Raw genomic sequence first — 16,632 nt, forward strand, 5'->3', positions numbered from 1 at the left:
ATATATATAATTTGAGTGGTTTAAAAGTTATGACCAGAATAATAAGTAAACATAGTTTTGCTTGTTTGTCGGAATTCAGGTTTTCGGGCTTTCAGATTTTATATTGAGCATTCTAGAGGTAATTTTTTCATTCTAGAGGTAATATGTTTCGAACTTGATTTGTTCTTTAAGTTTGAAGGGTTCTAGTACCGCTGATAAGACTTTGGGCTATTACCATCTTTAAGGTAATTGTGTCATGAAGTTGTTTTATGCGTGATCATTCAGCAGTTTTACTCTATTCAATTCACTATATCTATTTTATGTTTTTAATCGGTCTAACTATTTTATAATCCATATGTGCATCATTATTATTATTGTTGCATGCTATTAATCCTCTTATATGTCCATCTTTTCAAGTTCATGATGTTATTCTCCTTAAATAAATTAAGTGCCACTTATAGTCATGGAAGTGTATCTTCGGTTCTTTATTTATGTTCGTGTTGCTAGGCACTGGTACTGTTTACTTGACTTGAACGCTAAATGCTAAGATGCAAATCAAGATTGTCCACAATAAAAACTAGGACGGAAACTACTATATCATGAACTTCCGTCTTTTTCCATTGAAGGAAAAATGTTTCAGATAAACGAAATTAAATTGTCTGTTGTTATAAAGGAAATAAGAATATTTTTATTTGTAGGTCATTGTGCGTATGTTTCAAAATACTGAATTATCCTTGCTTTTTTTTTGATTTTGCAAGTTATTGAATACTTCTACATATAATTTTGTAAATTTTTAGAAATTGAAAATGCTTGTCATATTTAGGTTTGGAATTTGTTGTTTGACCTTTTATCCATATGAAAGAGACTCTATTTTGATTAATTAAGAGTGGACTTATTAGAACTATAGGATTGCCACCCAAGGAATCTAAACAATCCCTTTTAATAAACTCTAGACATACATTGGTTTTCTCTTTGTTATTTGGTGGCGACCAAAGGCAAGGAAGCCCGAATTCGGCGTGCCAATGCTCATGTATCAGCGTGTGGAGGTCGCCCTTTCTTTCTGGGCACCCCTTCTTTTCTTGCTCCACATGCTTTCCTTATTTGAAATGTTTGTACAGCTAAAGTTTATACAATCAAAGTTTATACACCCAAAGTCTATACACATAAAGTTTATACACCAAATTTTAAATGTCTGACAAATGGATTCAAATATCTCATACCGAATTTAGCTTCATTGAATGTTTATACACATAGATTTTATGTGTATAAAGTTTATACACATGAATATGTCTGAGCAGATTTTTTCTTCTTTTGTTAGTATTTTTTTTCTTTTCTAAACATATATTAAATTCTTTCTTGAAAACCATATGAGAAGGGGGGCGAAGCCGCGCGTTGGGATGGGGGGAGCACGTCCGTGCACGGTTGATCACATGTTAGATCCCCATTAAAGCATGCCTCCAAGAAAATATGGGCAACCGTCGTTGTGAATGGGTATGCAGCCTAGTATTTACACTTTTATGCATGGTAGCACCTACTAGCTCATGGGTTCAACTCTGGTGTGAATTTTCAGAGTTGGTTTAAGAAAAGGTCATTCGCTGGCCCCTTGAACCGACCTACAAATAGTGGGCGGCCATTGTGTACGTGATTGGGGCCTCAATGCACGGGTTAAGGCCTCAACCATGTGGCATGGGTTATAATTACTTACCGCCGTCGCAAGCAGCAGTCCAAGAACACGCCGGGTGCACCATCAAGTTTCCTTTTAGTGTGTCATATCCCTAGTTGGTAATTTCCTATTAATTAGGTTATAATTTGATGTACTATTGGACAATAAAGAAGGAATAAGCAGAAACTATCTCCTTCCTTGCACGTTGTTCACAGCATGATGATTCCTTGTCCTCACTCACGGCTGGTGCCTCAGCATCCTAGGGCACTAGGGACTAAGCCTCCTATTGGACGCTCGTACAACATTCGCAACCTCATGCACCACCTAAATTCTATCCATAATATATTGGTATCAGAGCACTCTTTCGCCACCACCATCTCGATGTTAACAATTGAAGGCATGGTACCCCTCTTCGCCAAGATGGATGAAGTCCTGGGTTAGTTGTCCACCATCATCTACATACAGGACAACCATGAGCTCCACTTTCACAAAAGATGGATGAAGTCCGGGGGCATCTATCCACCATTAACCGAATACTGGAGAGCCACGATCTCCACCTTCCAAACATCGACAAGCATGGCTCAGGTGTTGCTCTCCACCTTCCAAACATCGACAAGCATGGCTCAGGTAGCAGTACAGGAGAGGAGTCTCTTGTTCCAAACATGGATCAGAGCACCAGTGGTAGTGGTGTTCTGCGGTCAACAAGTCAGAGTTCCTGGACTTCGACAGCCAAGCAGGAACCACTATCGTTGTTAAAGATATGTGAGCAGTTCCTCCATGGGCACAAGGTCATGGAGGAGGACATTCTATGGCTGGCTTCTTACCATATGATTGGCAATGCTCAATGTTGGAACATACACTTCGAGGAAGAGGAGGGCGAACCATCCTGGCCACACTTCTCAGAAAGGGGTGCGCCACAGTTTCACTTCGGACTAACAGCAACAAATCTTCATCATTGGTCTTGGTGATCCCCTAAGTTATGAGTATTGACATCCGTCATCAAAAGCTAGACAATCTGGGGGAGACAACCACCAACTGCACACGTCGTGACTAAGGGCACGTCAGCGACTTCATCAGCGTCATGATCGTTGACCAAACTAACATTGTCGGCTGCCAGTGCAATTGCGGTGGACAGCCAAGCTGTGACCGGGGAATCAGCAGCACGGTGGCAGCGACCACTGTCGTGAACCCCCCTCCCACCTCCCTCCGAACTAAATCCGTATTTTTAGCTATAGTTCGTCTATTTTCACCATATGTACACTCTCGTCCTTCAAATCCCAGGCACCTACATAAGCCTAAACTCAGTCCAAAGCAGAGTAAAGAAGCAAGTGGTGACCCTCCCCCCCCCTCCCCCCATTTTGGTCTATCTTCGGATGGGAAAAGCATGCTGCTCGAGATTCGATTGCCACACCACAATCCTTGGTGGATTCTGGTTAGGTTCATTGCTTCCTATTCACGAAGGCCAAGGCTCGTCTCGGGGTGCATGTGCAGCACATGCGCTAGAGCATGTCCATCAACGTTGCAAACCAAGAAGGTTGGCATGAGTGGCCAAGTCCAAATGAACAACCAGGGGAGGATAAGGCATACCTGATATTTTAGTGTTAGGCTCGACGGGGCCCACCATATACCAAGTCTTGTACGGAATCAAGCCTCATATACGGAAGGTATTCCGAATAAGGAAAGAGAAGCAAAGTCCTACTTGGACACTAGAAGGACTAGTCGGATTGTATCCAAACTTGTCTTCCTAGTTCTATTTAGACAAGGGGCACCCAAGGATATAAATACACCCCCAAAAAGGCTTATTTGGATGTAACTCCACCCCAAAAAGGGATGGACTGTGGAGGATAATCAAAGGGATAAACAAAGTTTTTTCTCTTTCCTTTCCCTTCTCACACTGGCCTGGCGCCTCGGATTCCTAGAGTGCTAGGGCCTTGGCCACTAGTTTGACAATTATACAACCTTCGCAACCTCGTTCACCTCCTAAATTGTAGCCGTAACACTATCCTTGCCATGGCTAGAACAGCCAAGATGCAGGGGCATAGCTAGTTCAGCATCCAATTCATACTCCTTACTCCTAGCCAATGACTTTATTCTGTGCCTCCATCTACAAGCCTCCATGCATCCTTCCTATTGGGCTGAGGCCCTCGCTACCGCCACATGCCTCCTCAACCGCTGGTGTTAGAACAGAATATAACAATTTATCGATAAAATTTGAACAAGTTGAAACTTACAGTTGTGCTCTGTCCAGCCAATGGCTTGCTTTTCCATGTCATAGACGACCACCTTATTTGAGATGACCATGTCTGAAAAAAAACAGGGCAATGGCTCTAGCATAAAAAAAAATATGAAAAAGGAATTTTCTTTTGGAGAGCAATATATGCAAACCTCCCAAAATGATCATATCCTTGTATCCATGTATTCCAGCATCTTGGAATCCAAAGCAATACTGGTTACCCTGCTCCAAACAAGTCTAAGTGTGATGAACATATATCTATAGACTTGCACTATAAAATATTAAACAAAAGCATGTATACCAAACAGAGTAGCATGCATGACTGAAACAACTAACTGTCAGTTGATTGAGAATCTCAGAATGGGACTCTTCACGTACGAAACAAGAACTAAAATTTGACAGCTGAAGGTGAAACTCAAAACCGTACAGTTACTTTTGGAGATATCATCGTCTATTTAATGTATATAGATTATTTCTTATCTCTCTTGTAACTAATTAAACAATTCTCTACATTATAATGCCAATGACGATGAGCCTAAGTTACTCTGTCAGTACAAAGAAGAAAAAAAGTATGACACGAAGTACATATATATTCAATTTAGCGAATGTTTGTTAATGGGTACCCATTATATGACTAGCACATATATCTATGTAGCGCATGATGTGGCCCGCAATATGTATGGGATAAAATCCATGGTTGGACTTTGAACTATTTTGGCTTCATATAATTGTTTCATGTTTCATTTTTGTGATGTCTTGATAAATTCATCCCAAATTAAAGATCACATTCTAAAATGAATAATAGAAATAATTAAAAGCTATAATAGTTTGAGAAAAGTTCAAGAACATGTTCAAGAAAAGTTTGAATGTGGCTTAGAGTATGTTTCTTAAATTCTCCATGCTCTAAAATGTCACCTCAGTTTTTCCTTGATTTTTTCAGAGCATCCTAAAATATGCAGCAAAACAAATTTCAGAGTTTATGAAAATAAAAAACCTAAAAACAAGTATGTCCTCTCTTTGGGCCGATTATAGCCAAAGTCCGCTTCCTGTCCTCCTCCGTTGGCTCATGAGCAAAGTCCCCTCCTTCTCCCGGGTCTACCTTGCTCGGCCTAGGTGGGCACGGCTCAGCCAGCCCAGGAAGTCGTTGCGTCGTCGTCTTCCACCTCCAACCCGCCAATTCAGTTCCCCTCTCCCTAGCTAGCACTAGCACTGCCACCGAGGTTGATCCGCCTCCCCAGACGTCTCTCCTCCAAATTGATTGCAAAAATCATTTCCCTACTTTCATCTCTCCAATTCTGTCATATTTTCCCCCCTATTAATTTGGCTTTATATCGCAGATTTGAAACCTCCCAATTCATAGTCGCTGTTAATGGCCTGTGGCTCCTCTCACGACCGTTCCCCTCCTTCCTCTCCCAGCCTATAAAATGGCGCTGTCTTCCTCCCTTCGATCCATTTTCACAGCCACCTCGAGCTCTCTTGCTCTCCTGCCATCTCGACTGCACCGGCGAGCTCCTGCCACCCTTTCCCGTAGACCCACCCAAGCCACGTATGGAAGACCTCGGCGCCGCCACCCCTGGCCACGCATTAACCTCCTATAGCTCAGCAACCCCACCATTTTGCCTGGAGATCGCTGGAAGTTCATCCTTGCTAGTGATCAGAGAAGAACGCCGTCTTCTTCCTCCTTCGGCAGTCCCTCCAGCCTTGCCAGAGCACCACCCCACTGCGTTAACTTGTCTACCTTCAATGTCGGTCTTCGATTCCCTCATCGTCCTCTTCCTCAACCGTGCCTTCTCATCAAGTGAAGACCATCGGAACGCACCCCCGCCATCAACCCGAATGACGTCACCACTATCTTCCTCTGGCCGCTGTCCCCTCCTCGTCCAAGTGCTTCCCGACGTCACCACTCACCACCGCCTCCCTCAAGTCTGCAGCACCAATCCCTCCATTGTCCCCTCGTCGTTGACCAGTTGCCGTCGTCACTGCTCAAGCTCGCCATTGTCTTCCTCACCAACAATTCCCTCCTCGCTATTTTGGATGTCGCCATGTTTGTGGTGAGAATCCGGTTTCCGCTCTTTCCCTCCTATTTTCCTTGCCTTAGGTGACTACCAGTCATGTGCCGCAGTCACCAGTTGTCGTCTCCATCCGCGTGTAGCTGCATTTTTTTGACGTAAAGTGTAGCTGCGTTTAGACGCACGTGACTGCTTGTTTGGCATCATGTGGGATCCACTCTTCAGTCTTTTCTTTGAGGCTTACATGTAGGTGCTCTATTCCCGTGCATCGTCTCGGTGAACCTGATCCACGGTGAACTAGCCGTCTGACCCGTTGGTCCTGGCTGTTAGTCGCTCGATCCTTTCTCTCCTCGAGCGATGTTGTGTTACACATAATTTATGGGAACAATAATAATTAAACAATTCAGAAATCTTCATTTAAACTACAGTTAAATTTTGGATTGTCTTCTCTTGGCCAAATGAGCTCCAAATTGACCAGTTGAACTTTTGTTATAACTTAAATTACCCATGTATGTTGTTTTTATGTCTTGTTATCATTTCTCTCTTAGAGTTGTGGCTTTGTTTTGGGTCACCTATAGTTGTTGTCATTTTGGAGATTCCAGTCGTGCAGTTCATGTTCGTTGCTGAAGTCTCGGAAGTTTGTTCCGTTGAGCAAGGGAAGTCACGCTCTCCTTATTGAATCCCAATTTACGGAAAGTATTTTAATTTAAATTTTTGCATTCGCTTTACTAAATTTATCGCGTTATAACTGTTTTACTTAGCCTTTCCTATATTCTTTGTTATGGCCTTATTTATTGAATATTGAGTAATTACCTTTGACAACCCTAGAAAACCAAAACTATCTAGTGAGAACTCTATGTGCGGTGTTTACTAGAGATTTTAGGATTATGCTTAACAATGCCCTAACATAAACATATAGTTATTTTCTAATGATCTGGACTTTGGGAATAACCATATAATCTTGATTAATGGTGGATTAGAGGCTTGTTAGCCTGGACATGTTGGACTTCTTTTCATAATTCTCAAACTTGTTTTAGGTTGGGCTCAATGTGCTTGGTTCTGTTAGTCGCACCTTGGCCATCATATATAAGGATTGGTCCCCGGGCCTATGTTACAATGCATATTCCTTACAACCACATGTCTAGTGGGCAAGGCTTAACTCATAGCTTAATATGGTCAGAAACAAAAGGACATGGATGATCAGAATATCATCTATTCGAATAGCCAAGCCCTCGGTTATGGGCAAGCCTAGCAATGTTCCCAAGTTAGAGATTTTATTTAGTTAAACTGGAATGATTGGAACTGCAATTTGATGGCCTGGGTTAACGCAAGTACGTGCAAGTGTGCAGCTTGACTAAAAAAATTGACTAGATTAGGATCATGCTTTGAAATGTGTTTTAAAACTAAACTATTTAAAAATGGGTTTTAAGCAAAAGTCAACATGTATCATTATTGCTTGTACCCATTTGCATTATGTGTGCATTTCTTGGTGTGGCTTGCTAAGTATGGTGGTTGTACTCATTCTTAATCTTTTATCCTCTAATCGGAGAAGCTTTGAAGAAGTCTTAAGTGGAGTCCTAGCTTATAGCACTGTTGAGCGCTTGTGAAGATGGAGTCATAGGTCCTCTAGTCCGCTGTTGTTTTTCTTTTGTTGATAGGCCTAATGTGCCTATGTAATAATATAAATATCATCGTGATAATTAATAAAGATGTGTCTTTTGTATCAAGTCTGTTGTGGTGTCCCCGGATTTTCCTACGACGGGGATTAATACACTAGCATTCGGAAAAGGTATTTTCTGGCCGTGACAAGTTTGAAGTGTTAAGTTGTCAGAAGTAATAAGACAAGGCAATACCAATTTGTGAACAAATTTTTATACCAACTTTGGTAGAGCATGGGGGTGAAATGTCATGTTACCTCATATTCAAGAAGGTAATCATATGGATACACGTCCAGGGTAAGATCATTCTCAAAATGGAAAGTTATCTTTGGAAATTTATCATCAACACTGCACAAGAAAACAACAACATAGTTAGAATAATCACAAAGTAAAATGGAATAATTATATTCTACCATCTGAAGACTAAGTTGCATATAATATACCCCATCCCTCAGAACTATGGAGCAGTCTAAGTAATCCGAAAAGAAATAGGAAATCCTCTAAATAAACCCTTACTGCACTTTTGACATATGTTTTGCTGCTGTAGCAGATGAAATAGCAGTTTATGTGTCTTTTACCGAGTAAATAGTATAATGAAAACAATTTCCACTACTGCTTCTCCATCGTACCTTATATTTTGTCTGAAACTCATATAGAAAAGCAAAAGTTTCTTTTATTTTTATTTTTACTCTAAGGTTTTGGTAATTTGGGCAACTTCACCCATTTAGAGTATTATTCAAGACTTAAAATTGTCCATAACAAAGCTTCGGTTTGAGTAGGCAGCGTTCTTTATTAGGTTATGACCCAATGGGAATTGTTAGAGAATTACTGGTTTTCCTCACAATCAACAAATGTATAGGGTACTTGGGTATTAAAACAAGGGTAATGTTAGCGGAGTACCAACAAATTGGGGTTATTTGATGGATAAAGCGGAATTCAGAGGCATTGAAAAGATTGAATTAGAACTCAATATGAATCCTATGAATCTTCTGGTATTTAGTCCATTGGTGAATGTAATGTCTCTGCACTATAGCTAGATTTTGTGTTATAGAGTATACCTTCCAAGAAAATGAAAACATTGAAAATTATACATAGCACCCATGGTTATGTCCGGATGCTTGGCAAATACCTGCAATTGGTTGAGAGTTATATGTAAACGTAATTGCAAACAATTCTACCACTAGAAAAGAATAGCAGTACTTTTGCCATACCGCAAGTATTAGTTCTGAATATATAATCTCTGGAAGGTACACCAAGGTTGAACCGCTATCAATGAATGTACCCTTTGTTTTGGTCGTTCCAAAAATATTGGCAGGAAGCTGAAGTGTTGTGCCAGCAACATTGATCGACTTGAGGTTCACAAGGTGATATACCTCACTATGTGATAGAATCGTGAATTGATGTGAGTTAGTGTGCGTGGTGTGTGAGTGGGCTCAAAAGTTCCAAATGCCTTGTTGCTTTTAATTTTCAGAAGATGCAGATAAACATGATAAGTATTTCTATAAAAAACTATGCATATTCCCTCAAATTTGTAAATCCATGCTTTGGGTCCAGTGATTATTATACAGATTCAAAATGGATACAATAGCATTAGTTTGGTGGAAACGAGAATAGAACCAAACAAGGTTGGTTATGGTCTTTGTGTTGGAACCACGAGTCTGGATTACACGCAGAAAGACATGTATTCTCAAAAGGTTACAACATGTAAGAAGGCATACGTGCACTACAATACAAATTGATATTATATGCATATATCCCTACTTGTCATAAACCTAACATCCAACAGGGACTGGTGGAGAGCCAAGATCATGTACTAAAGTATATAAATAGCTTTTTTAAAAATTATAGTTTAAGGTTCTAGCGATTCCAGCCTAAGAGCACCCTTCAGTCCATGTTGAAGACAGCCAACATAAATTTTCACATAGCTATGTGCATTCAAAACTTTGAAACATTGTGCCTAATAAGAACACTCAAGAACAACAACACATACATTTTTTTCACAACGTTTGTACCAGAGATGTACCACTTGACACAGTTCATGTTTAAGTGGATAAATGCATCTTATTTTAGGGGGGTTGATAAATGCTTCTTAAACAAGTATACCGGAAGATGCTATAACCAAGGTAAAAATATATGTATTTAAAGTAGAGCCAAATTAAATTGTGACCATAAAAGAAACATAATAAAGTGCATGGTTAACTCACTTATTCTTTACTATAGGTGTTGTTTTTACTTTTGGCTCCACCACTTCTCCTATAGCGAAAATTCCACCTCCATTTGTGGAATCAAGGCAATGAGAAAATATTTTCTTTGTCTTCCCTGCTGCAGCCAATTGTGATAGCGCAGTCTGATTAGAATTGCCAAAACCAATAATTCCATCAATCGCTACTGCTGAATTGTTTAAACTTCCAGATTGTTGTAAACCACACCTAGAAGCACAGGGGAGCCATTTCATCGAATTATTGTCACGGATTTTCTCCACGTCCCTAAAAATATGTTTGCTAAAAAATATTCTTCTACTGCATAGGTTAGATTACTTTCCAAGCCATTTGTTAAGATTGTTTCTCAAGTAGGTAATCCACAAAAATAAACTAGTAATAATTTGTTTCAAACATGGCCTTAGTGGGCCAACATATATAGCACACCTTCTTAGATAGCACAGCTATAATAAAACACAATTAATACAGCCTGCCCACCTTATGGAGAACAAGGCATAGAAAATATCAAAATATACCTATAACCGCCATAACCGGTTATTGTCATGTGATGAGTTCATCAGAGATTTACATGAAAAGCAAATAAAAATACTTACACAAAACCCATCACCGGCATCTACGCTAATTTCTAAACCAGCAGAGGCCAGCCGACACTAGTGATCTCGGCTATCACTACCGGTGGCCGAACCGACAGCGATGCTCAGGCTATCATAGTGAATTCACATAGATTTGGTAAATGCCCAACCCGGCTGGCATGAAATGGCATTAATAGTCAATAATTGTTGGCACTATGCATGGCAACCAGTAGTGATGGGTGGTAGTGATTAGCTCATGTGTGCTAGTGCAATAAAATACCATTCATATGAAAAAGAACTAGTGTGTTGTGTGATGCAACATCCAATGGTAGCCCCCCACAGGAGCATTAACTTATGCCATGTCTCTTCTGCTACTTCGCTGGATTATAGCCATGGATTTGCTCAACGCCTCTAAAATTGAACATTCTTCTATTGCATGTATACTTATTGGACCACTTGTTCTAAGCTATCTGTTGAATATATTTCTGAAAATATTTTGTCTATCCATATAATCAAAGCAGATAATCCATGAAAAAAATACAGTCAATAATCAATTTCAAGCAGGTCCTAAGTGGGCAAACTTATATAGCATGGCTTCTCAAAAAGAATATCTACAATAAAAGACAATCAATACAGCATACCCACCTTATAGACAATAGTGAACAAAAAATATATGTATGGTTTAATTGTTGCCATGTGATGCAGTAAAATAATGCTTCAGATTTAATAAAACAATACCAGTACGGAAACTCCGATCACCATCGATTCATAACTAATGCATCACTATCAGTTTTTGAACTAGATGAGGTCATCCAGCAGTGGTGGCCTCACCTATCACTACCAGTTGCTGAACCGACAGAGATGCTAGGTCTATCATAGCCCATACACATGGGTTGGTAGGGAAAAAAATATCCAAGCCAGCATGAACCGGCATTATATATAGTTAATCACTGCTAGCCTATAGCAACCGTTAGACCGGCAGTGATTGCCTACTGTGTACTTGTGCAATGGAATGCCTTTGGTATGAAAAGGAACATTGTAAGTGCCATCAGCATGCAAGTGCTCGACTCTATAAAATGCCATCAACATGCAGCCACTCGACTCTATGAAATGCCATCAACAAATATGACTCAAATTTGGAAGGAATCCAAATTTGAAAAGATTGGAGTTTGATTTGTAAAGCGATAAGTTGTATACTTGTTCGGGTAGGTTTTCTATGAGATTAGAACTACTTATCCAAGTTGAATTCGTGGCTTTGTGCAGCCACTTCAAGGTATAAATAAAAGAGGGGTTGAGCCTCTTGGTACCATTCTGTGAGATAACAGTTTTGAAAAAAAAAAGGGTTTAGCCTAAATTTTGAGTATAGTCAAAAGTTGAGAAATGAGTGTTATTGTTACACTTTGTGAGCACAATTAGAAACAATAAAGTTGATTTACTTCTAAAGAGTTCTTTGATTTGTATTTTACTTTGTTTCGGTAGTTAGACTGGTAGCATCCTTGAGGTCTGACCGGCGGCGGCACAGTGGTCACACAGGTGACTTCTAGATGGTTGGACCAGCAGTGTCAGGCAAAGGGAGAAGCAAGGCTATTGGACCGGCGACTCTACACCGGTCAGACCGACAGCATCAGAGCGGTCAGACCGGTGCACACCAGACTTCATCGTGGACTCTGTAAGGTTAGAGGATTATTTTTATTCCATTTTGGTTTTTGGTGTTCGTACCATTCACAACTCTCTGGTAGATTTGGTTATTGTGTTTCGATTTTATAAATATGAGTTATATGTTATGCCATCATACATGTTATTTTTCTACCTTTTCTCCATTGCTGTGAACTAACCATTAAGGGGCCTTTGTTGTCCTCTAATGGAAAGTTCATTTCACCATAAACTGCAACAGGCACTCGCGAAAGTCTGTCGAGGGTTTAACAGAGTTATCAAAGGTGTTTTGGTCACTGTAAAAAATAAAAGAAGTCTGTCAAGGGTATATGTGTGTTCTCAATGATATTTTGGTCATTTTGTAAAAACTAGAGACAGAATTTGAGGTTAACCATGATGTGATGGTAAAAAAGAAAGAGTATTGCACGTATGGAAAACATATTGTTGAACTATTGCTTATCAATGGCATTTTACAATAGATCACTTCAGTTGTAAATCAATAAATTTCACATACGAATTGTAATACATTGATATGTCATGCTATGAGTGTATCTAGATTTTTTATAACTTCCATTTAGCAAAATCAAACAGTTGAGATGATTGTTAGTAAAAATTTAGTAAGAAAAACATAGTACGTGTAGCAGTGCTCTTTCTTTAATAACTCACCCAAATGTGACACTGGTGCTGGTTGGCTGAGTCTGCCCATTCCCATACAGTTGATGATAGTGCAGAAGATCAGTGAAAAGGATGCCCATTGTTAAGCCACCATCAGCGTACCCCGTGATGTACGGACAACGTAAGGTCATGTTGCATGGTGGTCGCGAAGTGCATATTGTATCGTCACATTTCACCTCTTTTGAACTTACTGAGCTCCTAGGGTCATAAAATGTCAGCTTTCTCTGCACACAAGCAAATACACGTACCCACGACAAAAACAAAAACATATTACAATCCAGAATTTCAACTTCTATAATGAATAAAAACCCTAAATTGCAAAAGAATTTTGCAAGCAAATTAAGGGACTGAAACTAAAGAAACACTACAAGGAAACCTACCAATATGTCGCTCTCGTGAGGGCATTGCTTGCAGGAGATGCCATTAACCCAAAATGCCTTACTACCGGTGTCCAACTGCACATAGTACTTCACGGCGGGTGTCCCGATCCCTATATCCGTGTAGTATAGCCTATGCCAAGATCCATTTTTTAACCCTAATAACCAAACCAACCAACCAAGCAAACACAGACATGACCAAATGCAGAGATGATTGAAGCATACCCAGTGCCGTATGGGATGTTGAAGCCACCAAGTGGGAGCTCTGCAGCCATAAGGTTACGGCGACGATGGCGGTTCTCATCATGGGTTTGTAATGCACCTATGTCGCTCCCCTTGTACACACCGTCCACGATATGGAATTTGCGGCGCACCTGGAATACCCCATTGGCCATGGTACCATGAGTAGAGGATGCTACCACCACTAGAGCCAAAATGATTGTTGATAACAACAAAGGAGCTGCCATCTCTTCAGCAAAGTACGTACTATCCCTTCCCTTTTTGTATTTTATGGAGTTTTAAATGGTAATTGTTGGTTCCTCATCTGGTCCTCATCTCTGGCAATGGGCTATTCTATGAGCTTCAATATGAATGGGTAGGGGCATGCTAGCAAAAGATGTGGGGAACCGTGAACAGGAAATAGCTAAAAGTGGAAGCAGTCACCAATTATTGCCGGGAGAGAGTACGAGGAAACTGGAAACTACATGGGTTTTTGCGGTTGAGAAAAATGCACGTGTGTTTTTTTCAGATAATGGATATAAATCTGGCCACTACACTGGTGAAGAAACCGTCTTTAGTCCCGGTTTGTAACCCATGTAGTCCCGGTTTTCCAACTGGGATCACCAATCCGGAACTAAATATCGCTATCTTTAGTCCGAGGTGAAAAAACCGGAAGTAAAGATCGATCTTTAGTCCGGGACTAAAGATCGCTCAACCACGTGGCCGGTTGAGCCATCTTTAGTCCCGGTTGGTAACACCAACCGGGACTAAAGATCGATTCTTTTTTTTTTATTTCCATGGCCATGTTGCTGCATTGTTGTTGGTATTTCTTAACGACATTACTAGAAATATAATTCCTAGCAATGGCGCAAAAATACTCTTGGTATATTATGGTTACAGAGTTTATCCGCAAGCACACAGATATATCATTGTAGCATTTCACCCGAGAGTATTCCAAGGGTATCGTATTTATTTAATCCCATGGAAAAATCATAGTAGAGAGAACCTGACTAATAATTTATATGTTACTTGTAATAATCATAGTCTATGCAGGGGTTAAGAAAATCCAAAGGGTAGAGTGACACACAAGCAAGGAGCTACTCATTCTCATACTAAAATATTTAAGCTAAGTGGGAAGAAAACAGAAAGAGAATCTATTCCTATACTTCAAATATACATAGTATATATACATCCTAGTTATCTGATATAGTAGCTAATACCCCCTATCCGATGCCCTCCTGGTACTTCGAGAAGCCACCCCTGACTGCCGAGTTCCTTACGACAGCCCGTCATGACCATACAACCGGGGCTAAATGCGGAGTAGTACCCTCCCCGGGAAATTAACTTAGGACTATATATACACGCGGAGGAATACCCGTACTGAGCTATCACTATCATCGGCCCACCTCTCATCCGCAGCATATAACCGTAAATAATAATATCCCGTAATCTAGACACCACGCCTAAACTACTAGATACTACTCTAATATCATCTTCATGACATAGAGTAATTGCATAACCAAACATTATACCCGTACCAACGCATCTCCCAGATAAGCTAGCAGTATATTCAATATAACACGAACATAATGTAAAATTCGCATTCATATACTCGGAAAGTATTTCAATACTGTCGACGTTTGATGTCACGACTACGGTATTTGCATAGTATGGGGATCATTGGTACTAGGATATATGCGAGATTGAGGTAAAAGAGATGGGGGCGAGGATTTTATACAGGTTCGGGCCCCTGAATTGTCAGGTAATAACCCTACTCCGGTTGGCTGAAGCCGGTCGTTGCTCTTATGCACCATAATCACACCAGTATAATATTTGAGGTAGCCTATCTAACTGTTGTCGACTTGGCGATCTGAAGTGCTGACTCGTAGTCGACAACAGGGTAGCCTTCCTCCTCGAATCCGCATCCGGCGAGATCAAAGACAGCGCTATGTCTCTCCTGACAGTATCCGTAGATACCGTAGGGGACTAGCCATGCTTATCTTTGAAGTCAATATCCGGCGTCTTGTCTTGGCGCATGTTGGCTTGTATGTTGATCTTGTGTCTTGATCTATTGTTCCGTGTCCTCTCCTCCTAGGGGGCCTTATATTTATACCCATAGGTGTCCCCATGTCCAAGTAGAACTAAGAAAACCAATATGGATACAATCCGAGTAGTCCTTGACGTTTACATGTAGAACTCTAGTTGTCTTTCCTTATCCGGAACTCCCTCCATATCCGAGGTCAGTTTCCATATAAGACATGGTATGTGGTGGGTCCTGCCGAGATTTAGTCAACTACTATTAGGTATGTGGTATCCACAACCCTGACAAATACCATAATTGTATAAATAAGAGTATTCTAATAAAAGTAAAAAACTTACAAAAGAGAAGAGAAGAGCTACTAGAGCCATACCCGAACTCTTCCGAAGGCTTCCGGACTCCGATTTCTACTTTATTCCTATTCCACTAGCTTAAGAACACTAAACTAACTTGAGAGAATACGAGAGAGCTCTTGCTTGAGGTGTATGTTGAAGTGAAGAGAGTGAGCTCATTTTATAGGCAGGTAATGACGATTATGACGGTTGGAATGGTCGGTAATACCCTCCAACCGACATTGGGGATCAATCCCAGCCGTCCATCAAACCCTGCATCCATCGGCACCATGGCAGGTTCGGCCAAACCATGGGCTGGGCCCACCTGGCCCAAACTCGGCAGGTGGCCTCCTGTTCTGTTGCTCATTGCAAACTTGTGAATTTTGGCCTAATTCATCGTGTCAATTCTGAGTTCTTGGCCAATTCATACAAGTCTGATTCTCGACATCGTCCGATTGATTTATCGTCTGATTCGATGTCGATTCTCTTCCACTTTATGATTATTCTCTGTAAAAGGTTAGTGAACCAAATACTAGTGGAATATTATTGTTCTAACATGGATATGCAATGCAAGCATAACTAGTTCTCCTCTATCTCAGTAATATTGACAGTCGAAACTGATCGCTAATGACCGTCAACAATAGTTTATATATATTATGCATATATATGTTTCAAAAAAAATGCTTCTATACTCCCAGGTGTACGTACTCCTACTCTCATCCACCGTTGATCCCAACCTGCATGATGAGTATCCCCATACCTGCTAACAGGCGCAGCATCACGAACCCGTTCCGGTTTTTGTGGAAAGAAATAATTTCCGTAATTGTTAATTATCCTGAATAAATGGACTCGTCCATACCGAACGGATCGCACAAATCCATCATTCCCGATATCAAAAGGAAATAGTAGAAAATAAAAACCCTAGTGTCCAGGCGGCGGCGCCGACGCCGACGACTAAATCTCATCGGCAGCGTTCCCATCCCTTGCGCAGGTGGGCGACATCTC

The 16,632-nt window shown here is 40.6% G+C and overlaps 1 protein-coding gene across 2 annotated transcripts in view; it reads right to left on the reverse strand.

Moving 5' to 3' along the window:
• The window catches only part of LOC107275866 (aspartic proteinase 39), a 30,387-nt gene extending 16,793 nt beyond the window's left edge, over positions 1 to 13,594 (reverse strand). For both annotated transcript variants that reach the window (XR_010740539.1, XM_015779815.3), the window contains exons 1-9: positions 13,264 to 13,594; positions 13,042 to 13,171; positions 12,653 to 12,885; positions 9,747 to 9,971; positions 8,754 to 8,919; positions 8,601 to 8,671; positions 7,800 to 7,890; positions 4,028 to 4,097; positions 3,874 to 3,945 (exon numbers count right to left, since the gene is read on the reverse strand). Coding sequence is in view for 1 of the 2 variants with exons in the window: in XM_015779815.3 (XP_015635301.2) it covers positions 3,874 to 3,945; positions 4,028 to 4,097; positions 7,800 to 7,890; positions 8,601 to 8,671; positions 8,754 to 8,919; positions 9,747 to 9,971; positions 12,653 to 12,885; positions 13,042 to 13,171; positions 13,264 to 13,505 (1,300 nt within the window). In the remaining variant the exon portion in view is untranslated. The remainder of the gene's footprint in view (positions 1 to 3,873; positions 3,946 to 4,027; positions 4,098 to 7,799; positions 7,891 to 8,600; positions 8,672 to 8,753; positions 8,920 to 9,746; positions 9,972 to 12,652; positions 12,886 to 13,041; positions 13,172 to 13,263) is intronic.
• Positions 13,595 to 16,632: the final 3,038 nt, after the last annotated feature.

The sequence above is a fragment of the Oryza sativa genome, chromosome 4, assembly GCF_034140825.1.
Source record: "Oryza sativa Japonica Group chromosome 4, ASM3414082v1".
NCBI classification, from domain to species: domain Eukaryota; kingdom Viridiplantae; phylum Streptophyta; class Magnoliopsida; order Poales; family Poaceae; genus Oryza; species Oryza sativa.